This window comes from Bactrocera latifrons, unplaced genomic scaffold (assembly GCF_001853355.1).
Source record: "Bactrocera latifrons isolate USDA-ARS-PBARC rearing strain unplaced genomic scaffold, ASM185335v1 scaffold_574, whole genome shotgun sequence".
In the NCBI taxonomy this organism is placed as follows: domain Eukaryota; kingdom Metazoa; phylum Arthropoda; class Insecta; order Diptera; family Tephritidae; genus Bactrocera; species Bactrocera latifrons.
In genome coordinates this window covers 81,234-100,415 of record NW_017537239.1, presented here as the reverse complement: position 1 = coordinate 100,415, position 19,182 = coordinate 81,234, and the positions used below count along the sequence as shown (strand labels likewise).

Here is a 19,182-nt window from a genome sequence, read left to right as displayed (position 1 = left end):
TTCGCTATATTTTGAAATTTTTTGGTAAAAAGGGAAGGATGCCACTCAAGCGAACAATACATACATATGTATGTGCCACATACATATATCTACATAAGTCTATTTGGATATGGCACAAGTGCTCACAGATTTCAAAACTTTTAAAGCGATGATAGCTTACCGACTGCAAAGGCTCAAAACATTGTTTCAATATGCGTAAATTCGACAGATAAACTGGGATTTCAGAGGAAATGAGCGCAAACGCCGATTTCAAATTATATATCGTCACCTGAAATGCAAAACAACTTATCATCAAAATATCGAAACTCAGTTTTTATTGCTTTCGTTTCACTACATAATATCACATGTATGTGGCATTAAACTTTCAGCTGTCGCTGTCAGATGTAACCAATATATAACCCATTTTACAACCAAAACTCAAATTTTGCTCCAATACTTTAAGTGGTTTCTATTTTATCGTTTTTACTTCACCTGCCAACTTGTGAAAAGTGATGTTACGCTATTTTGCATTTTAGGTAACGATATGTATATACATACATATAATACTCCATTCCATGTTATGATACACTAAATACATATTTATGTCTAATATACTATATACTTATACAGGATGTACATATTTTTGCCCATATGCACTCATATGCAAATAAATTCATTAATCATCAGTTCAATTGCATTTAATTTGAAAATCTCTATGATTGAAAATGCAGTTTGCATTTAAAGGGTTTAGCAATATGACATCAGTAATATAAACAAGTAAGGAAGATACGGGAAAATCGTGTGTATCCGAATATTTTTTACCCTCGCAATTTTCAAAGATCAAAACATTCAGATGTGGGCAAAAAAGGTTTTTAATAAACTGTTAGGGGTATTTTTTATGTGGCGGGTCCCAAACCCAGCGCACAATCCTGGGGAGGGATGACTCACCTTCCCACTTTAGCTCGCCTTCAAATAGATGCTTTGGCTATGAGTTTCTGGTCACTACCAAGTGAATCCGCTCAGAGAACTTTCCCCACTTGAGTGAACTTCTACTCACATGTACGTATTATACACCCGTTTTTAATAAAAAATATCAAAGTTTGCCGTAAGTGTGCATTGTTCACGACTTAAATAAAGCATTTAACTGCTTTTGTGTCAGTAAGACTTTTTAATAAATATTAATTAATATATATAATTTTTAATAATTATAACATTAAATCCATTGCACTTCCATATATTGAAGAGGGCTTCCCATACACTGAGGAGAGTATTATATTTATCACAAGAATAGGTCTTCTACACGAATGACATTCCGACTGGTAACTAGCGAATGACTTGAATGATGTTTTGCTCCAAGGCCTGAATAGAAGCGGGATTGTTCGTATAGACTTTGGACTTTACATATCCCCTCACGAAAGAATCTAACGGTTTGACGGTTACGTTCTCACCGGCATCATTTTTAAAGAAATATGGACCGATGATTCCACCGACCCATAAACTACACCAAACAATTGTTTTTTCTGAATGAAATGGCAGCTATTGAATCTGCTCTTCGTCCCAAATAAGGCAATTTTGCTTGTTTATATACCAATCGAGCCAGAAATGAAATCGTAGCTAAACAAAATTTGGTTCGAAAACGTCGGAACTTCATGGAAATTTTCAGGACCGCTAGAGCGAAGCGATGACGCTTGGGAAGTTTGATGACAGGATTATATTTCGTCTTACCCTCGTTCACTGCCAAACCCATTTGCTTTGCTTTCTTATCCAGGATTGATAACCAACTCAAGACTTCCGGTCCTTGACTAAGTATCCGCTGGGTAGCCAAAGAACATCCGTTTGAAGGCGAACTAAAGGCAGAAGGTAAAACAAAAACAAGAAAAAACGTTAGCTTCGGCTGTACCGAATATACCCTTCACAGGATGGAAGCTATGTGCTATAGTAATCCGATCTGAACAATTTTTTCGGAGATTGTATTGTTAGCTTAAGCAGTAATCCGTGTCAAATTTCGTGAAGATACCATGTCAAAAGCGAAAGTTTTTCATACAAGCCCTTGATTCCGATCGTTCGGTTTGTATATCAGCTATATGGTGTAGTGTTGCGATCTGAAAAATTTCTTCCTATATTACATTACTTTTATGTGCAATAACTCATACCTAATTACGTGAAGATATATCGTCATTTCGAACGAATTTCGAACGTTCAGTTTGTATGGCAGTTATAAGTTATAGTTGTCCGATCTTTTCAGTGCCGACAAATTAACTTAAAAACTGAGGGACTAGTTCGTATATGTACAGACAGACGGTCGAACGGACAGACGGACATGGCTAAATCGACTCAGCTCAACATACTGATCACTTATATATTATTTTGTCAAAAAAGTCTTGTGGTATTTTTATTGAATTTTCAATTGTTCATAAAATTTTTTTTGATGACTCATGCCCAGCTCTGGACCGATGCTATCCGGTCTCTTTCGACCAATTCGGCGATTTTATCGCAATTCTCGACGACGGGCCTTCCGGAGCGTGGCGCATCTTCGACCACCTCTACACCACAGTCATCGTTGTGCGGTGGAAATGGAAACTGTATCGGGTCCATAAACTGCACAAATTTTATTGGCGGCTTGAGATGCATTTTTGCCTTTATCGTAGTNTTTTGCCTTTATCGTAGTAGTACTGTAAAATATGCCGTATTTCCTCTTTATTTTGCTCCATGTTTGCGACGTTATAACTCACGAACGACTTAAAATAAACGACAATCAATCAWACACGTGTTAGCGCGTGAAACGAGCTTTCCAAAAAGGTATAGCATGATCCGATGAGGCGAATAAAACTAGAACTACGCGCTCTCAGCGCCAACTAGCGAAAATACCGCAAGACTTTTTTGACAACCTAATATATACTTTATAGGGTCTCCGACGCTTCCTTCTTTAAATCAGCCACTTTGATTGAACTTTAATAACATACATTTACATTTTGTTAATTAGACTGATTTTAAAATAAATAAAGTATTTCCCCGGCTGAGATCTTTGCAAATTTGCGAGATTACAAAATATTCGGTTACACCCGAACTAAGTTTTTCGTTTTTTTTTATTCATTTTTTTGTGTTAAATTCGCGAAATTTATTACAAAAATGTACAGGAATTCGATTGTGTATTGAGCAGTGATAAATAATTTCACGTACCTTTTCACTAATATTCATTGAGAAACGGGATATAAACTAATCGAGACTTCACGAGTAAAACACGTGTATAGCATTTGCCGTTCAGCACTAACATTAAAGCATCAAATTTTAATATTACAATTTTTTTAATTATAAATAATAACAATTGCGTATTATTTGCAAGGGATCAGGTAAATAAAAATTATTTCTAAGACAGATATAACCATACTCGAATTTTTAAATAGCATTTTGAAAATGCGCCGCACCTATGGTATAACCCGGTACATTATTTCCTAAACCGATTCTTTTTAAATTCACACAAAATGTTCAATTAGAAGTCGACCAACAGGCAATAAGAAATGCGAAAACTTTCAGAAAACTTTAAAAATAATATAAAATTTTGAATTTAAGCTTTAATATGGACATGAATAAAATATTTGTACTCGTATTATATAAGCATAGTACATACTATTGAATTATTACATAATTTTTATTTATTTTTCACTATGATTTATTCTATATATAAGCGAGTTATGTTATGTAATTTGCATTAAAAGACAAATTCACAAAATCAGCAATAACAAATCAGAATAAAACTAATTGAGAACTAAACCGTTATGTGTTTCATTCATAATGTTAATATAATTTATACTGGATTTTAGTATGATTTTTTTTATGTTTGCTAAACCCAGTACCCAAAATATTTCGCCACCCATTTTGAATAATGCATATGTATCGTTGTTCGTAAATAGTCAAGTGATTAAATTTGACCCGGACTGACATTAAACGCTCCATTTGTGTCCTCAGCACCTCTTTTGCGCCCACTATTCGACGCCATATTTGCAAAAGATTCAGATATGTTGGTGCAAGTCTAGCGTTGACACCCAAAACATAAACCAAGCAATGTTGAGTAGATTCATAGAAATTTCTGAGATCCTCAGTTATCTTTCACTGAATGCTTTGCAACACTCAAAGGCTTGAGTAGGCTTCCCAAAAAGATTTTACAACATTTTCATCGGTTCTGTAGCTGCGGTTCTATTAGAAACACAAAAATTGTAACAAACTAGTTGTTAAATTTTTTTGCAAGGAAAAAAACCAACTTTACATGTCGTCTGATATTCCTATGGTACACTGTGAAAAGGCCGAAATCTTACTCCACCCAAGCCAACTTCTCATATTACAAAATGTTTCGGTCTCCGACTTATCAACGTAGACAAGCTACTTCACATAACCACACACAAAATAGTCCAGCGGTGTTAAATGCACGATCTTGGAGAGCACGCCACAAGTCCACGACCAAAGATTATGCGCTAATCGAAAGTTTACTTCAATAAATTGATTGCTTCGTTGATTATCGACATCATCCAATTCCGGCACGAAAAAGTCATTAATCATGATTCTAAAACGTTCCATATTGACTGTGGAATTCTGAACGGCTTCATTTTTGTATAGTATGGGCAATGAACAAAATTACAATATATCCACACCAAACATTTGATTTTTCTAGATGAAATGGCAGCTCTTGAATCTCTTCAATTTGCTCTTCGACCCAAATGCGGCAATTTTGCTTGCTTACATATCAATTGAGCTAGAAATGGGCCTCATCGCTGAACAAAAATTGGCTAGAAAGCGTTGGTTCTCGTTGACCGCCTTCAGTTCTTGCACAAGCTATACTTTGTACGATTTCAATTTAACATCTCGACGTAAAATGCGCCAAACCGTTCCATACAACAGTCAGAGATGCTCCGAACGGCGCCGAATCGACTCTCTTCGTGTACGCTCTCAGCGACGGCGACTATATTTTCTTCACTGCGTGCTGGACGTGGTCTTTTCGGTCGAATATTATCCAATAATGAATTCCGGGTCCTAAGATGGGTGATGGTGTTGCAAATAGTACCCTTAGTAGGGCAATTATGTTAACCATAAGTTAAGCCAAGCGCATGGAACACATTCTTTGCAGGACATGAATTTTCGTAATAAAGTTGAACGTTTTGTAAACGTTGTTCAGGCGTAAATCTTTCCACAGTGAAATGCCAAACAATGCTGAACAAAAATAACATAACGCTCTACTTGGATCACCCCTTAAGTATATATATATAGTTTGTTAATAAACAAGGAGTAGTAGTACATTTTAGCTTCTTTGGGAAGTTACAATCATCGCTCTTTATTGCGGTTATATCATATTGAGTAGACATGTGTACTCGTATATGTCAAGTATATTTTAATTTATTACATTCTTAAGATCACTATTTTAAGACAATGCAACTATTTAGACATAAACTCCTTTACATATGCTTATACAACCATCAATAAATTTATAAAAAACAATATGAACGACATTGTTGCCAAACTGAGGTCCAAAGTTCTCAATCGATTTAGAGCTCAATGCTATCGAAATCACTGCATTCTTCGCCATGTGACAGCATGATGGAGCTATGCAAAACTTTCACGTTAATTAAAAATTTTATGAATTTTATCTGTGGTAGAGAGGGGAAAATATCGGTTATGGAGGGTGGATTATTTTAACATCCCTGCAGCCAAAAATTATTTATGGCTTCTGAAACTGAGTTCACCTGTTAAAGAGAAGTGCAGTATAATATGCAATTGTATACATGTGCACCTTTTTTGTAAGTACTTCTGCACATACATATGCATGTATGTAGAGACAACAGTGTATAAACATCGCTCATACAAAATGTTTCACGCGGAGCACACTAAGCGATAACACTGAACTACAGAACAAAGGACAGACTGCAAAAACTCAAGCGGGTAGACGAAAGCACTTTGGGATCAAAAAGTTTTGAGCTTCCTTGCCTTCCAGCACTATTGACGCACTAAACTTTTGTACTATCTATTTACACACATACATTTGTGATTACATACATATATAGTACATACTTTTAATGAAAATTCCTTTGGAAAAACTTTTCCGTGCGGTTAGTACGAAATCCATACATTGTTTCTACGCCACCTCCCGTCCTTATTCAGCAAGAGTTTTGCTCATCTCCTATACGTAGTATATCGAATGTCAATATTGTTGTCAGGTGATGTGATAAGACACACATTACTCCACACACTCGCCCATAACTTTGTACAACAACAACGAGTACAGCATGTGAATTCCTGTAAGGAGTTGCATCCTGTGATTTCCACTGTAGGTAGACTAATGTCATAAAAATCAACTTGCAGCCCATTGAAGAGTATCTCGTGTGTTCACATGTGTCATTAGGAGATTAATGAGTATTTTATTAATTAATCATCAATATTCTTCGTCATTAATATAGATAAGTATTACAATATCTATAACATTCTAAAAGTCTACCAAAATGTTTATATAAAATGTTGCTAGGTGTTTAACTTTCCTTAATAACACAATTTTCGTCATTTAAAGGCGTGACTGGATATTTCTGTTAAAGTTTCTTTTAGGCTCAATTTACACTTCTGACCATTTCTAACTAACAGAACACACTATTCAGCAACCGGGAAACCGTTTTGAGTCAATTGAATAGAAAAAACGTTGGCAGGAGTGTATTGGGGCCGAATGGGATTACTTTGCGAGGAATGGGTAAGATTTTGAAGAATAAATGCAGAATTTTAAAATTATGAACAAAGTCTTACTATATTTTGTACATACGAGTGAGCGTTTAAGCCTTTTTTACGCAAAGGTCGCATGAGTGCCTGTGTAAAATGGCATGCTAATCCTTTCAATATATTGGTGTGTCGGTAGCTGTGATCATATGCAATATAAATATGTGTGGTCTAGTATCCAGTGGGAATATGATATAATATTAGCAAGTACAGCGTCTGCCGATAGGGATGATGTGATATTAACAGCTCATGGCGGCGATGTTTGACAATGGACTTGTGTCATATTTAGTATTGGTACAAAGCTTGGAAATAGTCCATGATTATTACTACTATTCACGTTCTCCGGCGGCTACTGTAAGAAATCCACGTGCAAAATACGCTCTTCTTAGATGAGACCCATTTCCAGCTTAATGGTTTCGATAACCAACAAAATTTCCGTTGTAGAGGTGAGTCAAATCCTCATTTAGTCAGGAAACGCCATTGCATCCCCAAAAATGTATTGATTTTCGCGTTATGGTATGGCTTTATTTCTTTCGAAAGTTGTTGGCCGTTCTTTCGAAGTTGAAATCGACGCGAATGATGTTACACGTCTAAACATGGAAATATTGCGTGCAAAGTTTGGTGACTCGCTAATTTCGTGAATTGGTACCGTAAATGGCCGCCAATATCATGCGATTTATGTAAATCATCTAGACTGTTTTCTCTGGAGATACGTTAAATAATGATTGGTTTACGCCAATCAACCAATCAACGCTCGAGGAACTCGCATGCAACATTCAGGAGGGTGTTTTTTTTTTTTTTTTTTTTTTTTTTTTTTTTTTTTTTTTTTTTTTTTTTTTTTTTTTTTTTTTTTTTTTTTTTTTTTTTTTTTTTGAATTAAACCGCTTTCATCTTTAACACCCAGTGTTACCTTTTTGGATCAACACGATTTCGTAGACGTGACAATTGTTCGACCTTTCTTAACGATTCTTAACAATGAATAATACCTCAAACATGTTGCGTTAAAAGTACAAGTCGATTAGTGCGAAAAATAGAGTTCTGCATCAGATTGCAAAACATTAAAGTGTTTTCTCCACAACACGCGTTTTCAAAGTCGGTGCTCTTCATAACTTTAAAATTTTTATTAAAACAGTTTTTGAGATGTCGACCAAGAAGCTGCTCATTTGTCGAAACGGCCGATACCGGTCTACTACATACATATAACTGCCATACAAACTCGATAATCGGAATAAATGGGTTCAAACCGAGTCACTAGAGCATATAGTTATTATACCAACTGATTTATCAAAATTCTTATAAGGAATCTTTTGTATTTGTGAAGGTATAGCTTATTTTTCTTGTTTGACAATCTAGCATGGAGTTATGAGGAGCACCGCACTCAACTTTTGTCGAGACACTTCTGAGAAATTGCTGAAGTTGACGTAGTTTTTCTATATTCCTCGATGAAAAGTTCACAAAATATTCTTCAAGTATCATCCTATATATAATATAATAGTTTTGTTCACCAAACGGTTGTCGCTAAAACTAATCGAAATAGATATAGAGTTATATATATGTATAAATTATTGAGATGACGAAATGAGTTGAAATCCGAGTTCCGTCTGTCTTTCCGAAAGCTGTAACTTGACTTAAAATTGAGATATCCTGAAAAGCCTTGGTATGCGCGTTCCTTAGTAAAAAAGAATGAGTTCGTAGATGGGCGTAATAGAACCACTGCCACGCCCACAACGCTATTAACCGAAAACCCACAAAGTACCATAGCTAAACACTAATTTATAGTAAGATATAAAAGTCTAAATTGGCACAAGGCACCTGTGGGCAAAAATCGGAAGATAAGAGAAATTCATTCACTGGAAGTGAGTCTTTGCTATTGCTTTCGTGTGGCTTCGGAGTTAAATTTTTTGGTTTCTTTGTTGAAAGTACGCTAGATAAATGAAGATTCATTCTTATGAGTATATGAAGGCTAATGATAAATGATTAATACATATGTGTATATATAGATCAATTTCATCCAATGTTATCTTCTAACAACTTTCACTAAGTTTAACATCTAATATTATATATTCACCCCACAAACAGATGTGTATGGCATAATTGTAGAAATCTTTACAAAAGTGGACCATGACTAGTTCTTTTATGTATCTTTTCAAAATGATCTATATCCGCAAAGGCCCAGCTGATGAATTCCAGGGACTCGCAGGCCGCTATTAGATCCCTATTAAGAAATTTTTATCCAAGTTCTTTAAACCTGCGTTATAGCCGAGCAATCTAGAATCAGTTCAGTATTTTTCGTCTCCTTGTCACAAAATTAGTGCACAGTGTACGAGTATAAGACGACTAATAAAATCAAGTATACATTTTCTGGGACCTGTAGTAAGGAGTGAAATATTTACTAAATCGCTCCAGACCTTAGTGAGCCATGATCTTTACATCATCATATATTATATTATGTCATTTTACTTCATGTTCAGACTTATATTTTTTGAGTATAAACAGATCTTTTATTTGTTATGTTACTTAAAATTTTGCATTAAAAACTATATTTATTTAACATTTTCTTAATAAAAATGATCTAACCTTTAACAACTACTATTTATTTGTTTATTTATTTATTTTTTTTTTTTTTTGTTAAATTATTCTAGGATTGCTTTAAATATCGACTTTAAACATATGCGAGCACATTCAATGTGCTCTAAATCGTATTAATCAATACGCACGAATCATCTGTATGTAATTGACAACTTTGTGGAATAGTTTATTAAATTACATGATTCTGCACGCACCTGCTTCATTGCGACCTGAATGCCCTTTCGACGTCCGTCGTAAATGATTATTGTTTGCGTTATTTGATGGATCTGTTAAGTCGTTACAAGGGTTTTCAGAAGGTTGGTTGTCTAAGCCCCAGTTAGGACTATTTGTGATATGATTTGCTTGAGCAATGATGTTCGAGTTATCCGTTTTGTTATCTGGAATAACTCCTTGAGACAAGTCTCCCTCCTCAATGTTGTGGTGCACTGATAATTTGCTGTTAGTTGAGCTGATATACTGATCGAGATGGTATATATGAGGTTGAAGCGATATCATAAATGGGCGGTAGAGGCATTCTCTGTCAAATGACCACTGGGTTAATCGTTTAAGAGCGCCGTAGATTCGTTGGCAAGTTAAGAGTGATTCCGAACGAATCATTACATTAATAATTCGACCAATAGAGGCAGCATCTTGGAGCAATATGGACAAAACTAACGCGTAGTCAGTGCAGTTTGCTTCAATAAACAATTGCAGCAAATAACGTATTTTTATGCTTAATTTCTCCGAGAGTATTATCAAACTATTATCGCTTATGCTAGAATTGTCAAAATTTAATGAATAGACGCTTGGGATCTCGTCGTGTAAAGTAATAGATGGACGGTAACGACAATTATCGGACGAAGCTTGTGAATTCGATCGTGATTTTATATAATCAGTTATCTGAGTATGCATGTATTTTAGTTCTTCATTTTCCCTAATAGACGTAATATTGTTTTGTATTGTGTTTCCATTATTCATACTCGTTGGTGTATCCATTAGAGCTAAGCTGAAATAACCCGACTCCGAAGTTTGACTCGATGGATGCAACAAAAACGAATGTTGATTATCGGTCGCAAATCGCTTCTTTATTTGTGTATAATCCGTAGCCAATGACAATTCCGACTCTTCTGACGTTGGATGTAAAAGGGCTGGTGGCAATTTTAGTTCTTCATGCAAACAGTTGAGCGTTTCCACGTAGTCATCGAGTCGTGCCGACCGATCCGATTCTTGTGAAAGCCATGATACCAAATGAAAGTCGAGAAAGGCACTCATATAGCCCAACTCAATTATCTTATGCTTCCGTAATAATTTGCGTGCATGGGTTTGGAGAATAGTTTCAATGCAAAATATTTCTTTACGATCCTTTGTTGAATTACTTCTATCCATTTTTCGGCGAACCACCGCCGAGGTACCACTGTTGGGTAGCGATGATGTTGTCGTTTCATTTGGAATTGCTGTTAATAACGTTCCATTTGGATTTGATGAATTTGTTAACGGCGTTTGTTTATCCTTTTTCTCTTTAGGTAAATTCGAAGTCACAGTTGTCGAAAAACTGCGCTCACGTGCTATTGGCCCCAAAATCATATTAAAAACTTCTGCATTTTGATTAACTTGAGACTGCGATGGTGGCGCGATCTTCATATTTATAACCATTGATGAACGTGGTGAATCTATTTCATTTGGGTCAATGGCTTTAAGAAAGCGTATTAAATCTTTTGCAAGTTCCCACTTACGATTTTGAATTGCGATGTCCAACAGCAATGTGGCGTACTGTTTACTAATAATAGATGGCTCCAAATTTTGGAGTATAATTAAAAAACTTGCCGCTGTTTCCAATTCCTCTGATTGCAAACATTGTTGAAATAGGTCTTTCGGTTTTCCAGCTATTGAAAATAAATATGGCCACAAAGCTATTTCCGTTTTTCGCGCACATTGAACTATCGTTTGGAGGTATACGGGAAATTCTCGAATAAAATCGAGAATGCTTGGTAGTAAAGCATCCGGAATAGGGTCTTTTGTCAGCGCCTCTTCTTCGAGAACTTCATGTAGTAATAACTCCAAAGAGTGCGGAAAATATGGCAGCGACCGACATGATTTTGCTATTTCCCAAGCACTGTATCCAAGATTTCTTTTAATCAGCTGCCGGAGTATTTTATGCAAATAAACTTGTGACTTTCGTTCCAACAAACAGAAGGGTAATGAAAAATGAGAGCTCGCCTCATTAGTGTACAACGTAGTTTCATTATCTACACCTAATACAATCACATTATCAAACAAAATTACCAGTGGATACAATTTCAGTGGAAATGATAGCATTATTCGCTTTGACATGAAGGTGTGTAATCGTTGGGCCTGTTCATCTATTTTCTCATTTAGCGGCGGTAAAATAGGTAGCCATACTCGCATTCCGTGTGCTCCCGAGAACAGCCACAAACAGTCCTGCATAGGGCTCTTTTCCAATGCATTTGAAAGCCAAAAGCATTCCACACACGAAGCTAGGCAGGAAGCCATCAACGAATTGATAACACTATTGCGAGAGTCACGTTGAATCATTAATATTCGGCCACACACATTCACAATGATAGTTTCCGCTGTATCGCTTGAAGTGGTCGATGTCTTCATAGTTAAATCATTTCGTAAATTAGTTATTGTCAACGATACAATGCAAGCAGGGTGTATGCAAATGCTTTTCACATCTACTTCATAGGCACAATTGACACTTAGAGAATAAACATCGATTTTTTTTAACTCGAAAAGACTAACTATGCCATCGGCTGTTAATGCAATTAGCTGATCTCGAAACATGTTCATGGAAATAACTGGAGCGCGAACCTGAATTTTATTACCATATTGATTATCGAGTTTGCAATCCTCCGGATAGCAGCGAATCTCATCAGTACGATCCAACAAAGAATAACATCCCATTACAATAAAACCTTTCCACCAAAGCAAACCACCAGACACTACAAAATCTTTTTCTTGTGACTCATTACCAAACAATTTCCATTTCTTTGTCACCATTGAGTAATGTGCTAGTCCAGTTCTGCCGGCAACGGCTAAATGAGTGCCATCCGTGTTAATTGCTGAATATCGTATTGGCCAATTACTAGCTGTATAAGTCAAAGGCAACTGAATTACATTCCACAGTTTGCTTTCTGATAGAATGCTAGATATGTCAACGGACTTTTTCATTTCTATGCTATCATCTTGATTGCAATCAACTTTAGTTGGTTCTGTGCCATTATTGGGAAACGTAAATTTAGAGCCAAAATAAATTTTTTCGAGATTATCTCCTTGATTAACATACAAAGTTTCATCGCCTAAATAAAAAAGAAATTGTTAATCATATTATTATATGTTTGCAACTTAATAAACTTACCCTGTAATAAAACATGCGAATGTGCAGCTATGCAAGGATTCATTGACATTGTACTCTTAACAAAATTTAATTGTAAAACCTCATAAAAACTTGTATCGTTTTCTTCGCATAGCACCATTTTTTTCTTGCATGTCATGAAAAGATGATATCCTTCTGTTGACCATTCTAACTTTGCAACTTGCAAGGGATTATGATGTTGTAAATCTACATGTAGTCCAAAATCCCAATTCAAAGATGACATAAGTAATGATCCGAATGTACTCCACAGCGAAATTCCACCTTTCTCCCAAGCAACGATAAGCACACAACCATCCGGGCTCCACTTTAATTCACACACACTTCCCAAAGACCCTGCTATTACACTCGAATTTACAGATAGTCTATGTGAAAACTCGAGACCGCCGGTTGTATCTTCAATAGCATATACTGACACATCGGAATTTTTTCTACCATAAGCCAATAATCGAAATTTATGATTAACACTACAAACTGTGGCATCTTCAACGTCCGGTACCCAAAACCCATGCATGTTTTGTGGTTCAAAACGTAAATGCATTGCTATTAAAAATGCTGCACGATTATCACTGAAAACTGCAGCACAACCACCAATAAAAGGCGAATACTCCAACGCTGCGATATACGAATTGTCTCCAAGAGGTGGAATGCTTTTTAAATTACAATTTCGATTGACATAAAATGGAATATTGCGTACGTTTATAGAAGCATGAAGTGCTAAAGATTTTTCACCACTTTCACCTACTACGTCAGCGTCCAAATCTGTCCATTGAACACGTACAAGGTCACACTGATCCGTTGCAAAAAGTAATTCTGTAAGGCTTATGCAGCATATTGTAGTGATGGCAGAATCTAATTTAATAGAACATGCTTCACGTATATTTAGTTTTGGTACATTTTCTTTTATGAAAAGTTCTGCTGAATCTCTTCGCAAACTTGCTGTTGGTGGATCTATTTGTGTTAAAATTCCACTTCCATCAGGATCAAATTCGATATGATACAAAATAAGAACACCCATATTTGTAAGGATTGCTAATTGTCGTGAATCTGGCTTCCAGATAATAAGTTTGTTTCTTCCCAATTGAGCTATCGAGTCCTCAGCGCGGCGATAAAACGCTATTGGAATTAAAGGATTTGCGTACCAAATACCAACAAAATCATCACCAATTGCAGCCACTAATATCTTGACAGCATCACAGCAAATGTGATTAATAGATGATTTCTCCCCTGGGAACTCCAGGCTAAGCACTCTTGGCCAACCGACAGTGAAATACATGATTACCTCTATCTGTTTATAATGGAAATGAAAATATATATTAAAACATTTTTAATTCATTTGTTTTTATTAGCTTACTGATAAGTTCAGCTAGCATAAATTGGTAAAGTTAAAAACATAAACATATCCACACTTGCTACTATGATAATATTATTTTCTTAACATCACTTTTTACAGTATAAGAAAAGTCAAGAGGAGAGAATGAAATTTTAAAGACAGTAATAAAAAGCATTGCCACAGTTTTAGTTTTCAATCCCTAATCCAGGTTCACACACCTTAACTTAAAGACATTAAAGTTCGCAAGCTTCTGTATGCTGTCATTGTTGATATGAAAGATCCTTGTTACAATTGACATTACAATCAGTAGCAACAGTAAACAAAGCGCACTGAAAGTAAAAACAGAAATAGAGTGAAAAATCAATTTCCAAAATAATTGAACCAAAATCCAATAAGACTTCCAAGCTAACTGCAAAATGTTATGTTAATTCCAATTTATTACTTTCTTATTGGTTTCAAATTTAAATGTTAATTACAACTGACAAATATGAGTACATTTAATATATATATGTTTAGTATTATTTTATTGACTTGTGGGTTATTGTTAAATATTTTCAATGTATTACTCACAAAATTTCAAAAGGTAAATTCATTACTACGACACAAACAAAAGTTCTTACACTGGTGGTATTAGCACTGATAAACTTAAAAAATTTTAATGATTAATATTTTATGAAAATGTTGTATCTCCCAATTCGGAATTTTGGATATATTTCATTATTACAATTTTACCTTAAACCATAAATTAAAAGCAAATATAAATTTCCTAAGGTATGGCAATACTGTTATTGTTTTTATTATTTGATTTTGTAACCATTTTCTGCCAACATTTATTTGCCTGCTTTGCCAATGCATGTATTGTTATCGTAATTATAGCGGGAGTTCTGGAGGAAATAGTTGATAAAAATGCAAAACTCGGGGTTCGTAACAAGAAATGCGCAATTAACCGAAGAGGAAAAACGGAATGTTATGCAGCAGTTAGGTGATATTTTTAATTGTTCGCCAAGCCTTCAAATGCGTAACCTTTGTGAATCGCAAGCCTGGAATGGTAATCTAAACAAAAAATACACATTTTCAATGTAGATTTTAAGGTAATAAAATTATTTTATTTCAGTTGACCGGTGCGTCGACTATTTGATAAAAGCTAATAGCAACGGCAATAACGAAAAGCAAAGAAAACTACGTAGTGGGGCAGTTCCAAAACAAAGCATCCCCTTAGCAAATAAGGATACGGTTCAGAACCGTCGGTATAACTCTTTCAAGACCAGTAAAACGCAAAATACATCTAGTTTTGTAGAACTGCGTATTGCTAAGTTGATAAAAGATTGTTCAAAGGTTATGGTGCTTCTTAGAGGCGCACCTGGTAGTGGAAAATCTTCCTTAGCGAAGAGTTTCATAGAAAGATATGTATCAGTCAACGATCAGTACACATCTAGAGATTTCATATTTAGTACCGATGACTTCTTTTACAATTCTTCTGGTGTATTTAAATATCAACCGACACTATTAGATAAAGCTCATGAATTTAATCAACGGCAAGTGGCTGAACGGGCTCAGGCTGGTTGGAGTCCAATTTTTATTGATAACACTAATATAAAGCTATGGGAAATGATGCCTTACGTACAAACTGCTGTAAAAAATGGATATGTTATTGAGATTTTAGAACCTAGAACATCCTGGCGTTATTCAGCGGCCAAACTAGCCGCTAAAAATGAACACGGGGTACCTGTTGAAAAAATAAAGACAATGTTAAATAATTTTGAGAAATGTACAGTGAACGATTTATTAAAGGTAATTAATCAATTTTTTAACATTTACGCCCAAACAAAACCAAATAATTTGTCTTGACAATTATTAATGATGACTAATGATTCAAAAAAAAAAAATGGGTTAAAATATTTAAAAGTGTACGTACGTGATACAAACTGATGGGTTAAAATATGTATACAGCGGATAATCTGAAACTACTATAAACAAATCGGAGTTCCGTTTAAACTGCACATTCGGTACATCAAAGCACAAATGATTATCGCCTTTACCCTTGCAAACATATTGYTACAGGGTATTAAGTTTTGTTCACCTAAGGGTTATATGAATCACCAAGAACTAATGATATATATTTTTTATTAGTATGTGGCATGTTAATAGAAGATAGTTTTGACAAAAATATATAAAATCGGATCGATAAACCCCCAACTCACATTTACTATATACATACATATGTTGGTATTATGTATGTATAATGATTTTCTAACAAACGTTGTGGCGAATATGTTGGCAAGTGTGTGATTTATATATTTGCATATATAATTACATATATTGCTGTAATTCCCAGCCTCTGGTTGACGTTTCGTATCATAGGGTATTTCCCCGGATTTGATTCTTGCAAGTTGCAATAGTCTTAGCCCATCCATACTTGTTGCGATTGATTTTTTTTTTTAATTCTTTATGGAAGGAAAATTAAGAAGATTATAATATAAATAAATATAACCAATTCCTTCGAACATATGTATGTATGTACATCACTTTAAATGTTTCAATTAAATAATATAAGAAATTAAAAACTTCTTCAAATCATCAACTTTATTGTATAATGATTATATTTTATCTCACAGATGCTAAAGACGACAAAATACCAAGTTACATTACCGCAAATACGGTCAATTCCTCCTGTACCGCTTACACAAACAGATGTCGAAACAGACGAAGTGTTTCAAATATACAAATTTGAGAAAAACTATACACAAGGTGACTTCAATACAGTTCCATCAGCTGCTTCCGACAATACCTCCCAACCCGCAAATACACCGAAACCACAAAGGGAGAAATCTAAAAAGAAAAGCTCTACAGCTGAATTAAACTCCCTAAATTTAATTGAAAACAAAAATGAAATGAGCGTAATCAATAATAATGAGTCTGAGGCTTGGCCACCTCATGAACAAGAAATAAACAAATTTTGGAATATGAAACCAAACTTATATGAGAACCACATCCAAGCATCCACACATAAGGAAAAGCAAGAAAAGACTATTTTAGACTTATTACGCGAAGGAGTTTGCGACTCCAATAAACCACAAAGTGGTAAAGAGCAGGAAGAAGGAGATTTAAATCAGAAATCAACATTTGAACGTCATAGTATCGGATGTGAGAACGAAAATAAAGAATTTGCATCTTTACGTCAAATATATCCAAATAAAGAATTGGCCAGTCTTTGGGATTTGTTTGTAAAATGTGGAGGCGATATTGATTGGACAGTCGATCTACTTTTGAGAGAGGACGAGCTCATGACCCCGTCCAGCAGTCTTAATATGGAACAAGTACCTGTTATTGTAGATGACTTCAAATGTAATTGCGCGCTAATACAGGAAAATACTACTGGATCGATATCACCTATACTTACACAAGCTCCGGGACCAGAAACCAAACCACAAAGACAACGATCGCGAGCTACGCGTATGAATCAACGATTAAATCCAGAATTCCAAGAAATATCAGAAGTATTAGCAAATCGTTTTGTACTTGATGGTGAGCAATTTTCTCCACATGTTCGAAAACTGCGTGAAATGCGAGAAAAGCTTCGAAATCCCCCTCAAAAATGCTATGCAAATATGGAAGTTCAGACTGATCCCCTAATCGAAGAGGAAACTGCAGATGACGACGAGTTCAATTCGGAAACAAATGAAATAATTGAGGTAAATCTAGGAGAGAATTTAGTAAAACAACTGAGGCAAATATTCCAAGCTGAGATGACGTCACTATTAGAGAAGCTACCGGATAATCCAGTTTTAAATGTATTTATGCCTCGCTCACTAGCTAAAGAGCTTTACATGCTATGGATAGAATCGGCGTATAATCAGCTTGAAGAACAAAGGCAACAAATAATGAGCGAAGATGCTCATTTTGCCCGCTTGCTAAAAAATCCAAAGTATGAAAATTATAAGGAGTCGCCCGAAAATATTCAGGAGTTACTTGATATGGAATATGCATGGCAAATTTACAAAAATGATCAACAAATAGAAATCCAAAGAACACAACAAATAAAAGAACAATATCAACCAAGCGACTTGGCCTCACACTTAACGCAAATGAAACTATGCGAAACATTTCCAAACATTCCACGAGAAACACTGGTTGAAATTTTAACAGCTCATGATAACAACTACGACGAAACAGTCCAAGTACTTAATAAAACCACTCAGCTCATAGAAGACCATCAAGTTTCAGATTTACATAAGAAATTGGTGGACTGTACCTTAGAAGAGCAAGAAATGGTATTTTTGTTGATATTATATAGTTTTTTCTTTGTAAATCTTTTTATGTTTTACTTTTGTAGATTAAAAATGAACAACAAAATAGCAAAAGCAAAACCAACTTCAGCGAAGCTAATGGAGAGCGTGTTATTAAAGTGCCTCTGCAACCAGAGGAAGCAAAACGAATGGCATTGCATGACTTTGAAGAAATGCGAAACCTAGCAGCACATCATTCTCAGCTAAAAGCAGAATGCTATCAAAAAGCCAAAGAAGCGATGCAAAAGGGATACAGCGCTGTCGCCGTTTATTATTCACAAATTGCCAACTTGCACAAAATGAAATTGGATATGTATAATCATCGTGCAGCCAATTGTATTATGGATGTCCACAAGTATACTCAAAATAACCCAGAACTCTTAGACTTGCATTATTTGCATGTGTTGGAGGCTATCGGTTGTTTGGATATATTTTTAGATCGGCACATTACAGGATTGCGAGCTATCTCTCGTAATTATAAGCACATATTCATAATAACGGGGCGTGGTCTACATAGCACAGGCGGAGTGTCCACAATTAAAAATAAAGTTAAAACTCGTTTAAAAGAGCGTAATCTAAGGTAAGATGATATGATTACACTTATAGAAGTTTACCTTATTTTAATTAAGATTTTCTTGTCTAGGTGGAGTGAAGTAAATCCAGGATTGCTGAAAGTGAAAATATTTTCCGCATCAAAACACTCCAAAAACATTTAATGTTGTCAGGCAGTATGTGAGAAATTCCTAATGCAATCATTCTATATTTTAAACTAAAGTTTTTAATACGTATTTATATGTATTTTATCAATAAGAATGTTACTACGTATAAATATTTTTTTACACATTGTTATGATAAAATAAGCTTTTGTAGAATTA

General features: G+C 35.1%; 2 protein-coding genes across 2 annotated transcripts; one reads left to right on the top strand and one right to left on the bottom strand.

Annotated features, from left to right (window-relative positions):
- Positions 1–9,304: 9,304 nt before the first annotated feature.
- LOC108974659 (guanine nucleotide exchange factor subunit Rich) lies at positions 9,305–14,141 on the bottom strand. The gene is made up of 3 exons (XM_018942638.1): positions 14,043–14,141; positions 12,674–13,976; positions 9,305–12,614 (listed from the first exon to the last, which is right to left on the bottom strand). Exons 2-3 carry the CDS (start codon positions 13,962–13,964, stop codon positions 9,490–9,492), a joined length of 4,416 nt encoding a protein of 1,471 aa, XP_018798183.1. The 5' UTR covers positions 13,965–13,976; positions 14,043–14,141; the 3' UTR covers positions 9,305–9,489.
- A 724-nt stretch (positions 14,142–14,865) lies between these two features.
- On the top strand, positions 14,866–19,172 carry LOC108974657 (NEDD4-binding protein 2). Its single transcript, XM_018942635.1, has 5 exons — positions 14,866–15,069; positions 15,136–15,812; positions 16,637–18,292; positions 18,355–18,887; positions 18,951–19,172. Exons 1-5 carry the CDS (start codon positions 14,928–14,930, stop codon positions 19,021–19,023), a joined length of 3,081 nt encoding a protein of 1,026 aa, XP_018798180.1. The 5' UTR covers positions 14,866–14,927; the 3' UTR covers positions 19,024–19,172.
- The last annotated feature ends 10 nt before the right edge of the window (positions 19,173–19,182 follow it).

Coding starts and splice junctions, on each gene's coding strand:
- LOC108974659 (XM_018942638.1), bottom strand. CDS start 13,964: ATGTATTTCACTGTCGGTTGGCCAAGAGTGCTTAGCCTGGAGTTCCCA. Junction 12,615..12,673: donor TTCGCATGTTTTATTACAGG/GTAAGTTTATTA, acceptor TTTTTTATTTAG/GCGATGAAACTTTGTATGTT.
- LOC108974657 (XM_018942635.1), top strand. CDS start 14,928: ATGCAAAACTCGGGGTTCGTAACAAGAAATGCGCAATTAACCGAAGAG. Junction 15,070..15,135: donor TGAATCGCAAGCCTGGAATG/GTAATCTAAACA, acceptor ATTTTATTTCAG/TTGACCGGTGCGTCGACTAT. Junction 18,888..18,950: donor TTAAAAGAGCGTAATCTAAG/GTAAGATGATAT, acceptor TTTCTTGTCTAG/GTGGAGTGAAGTAAATCCAG.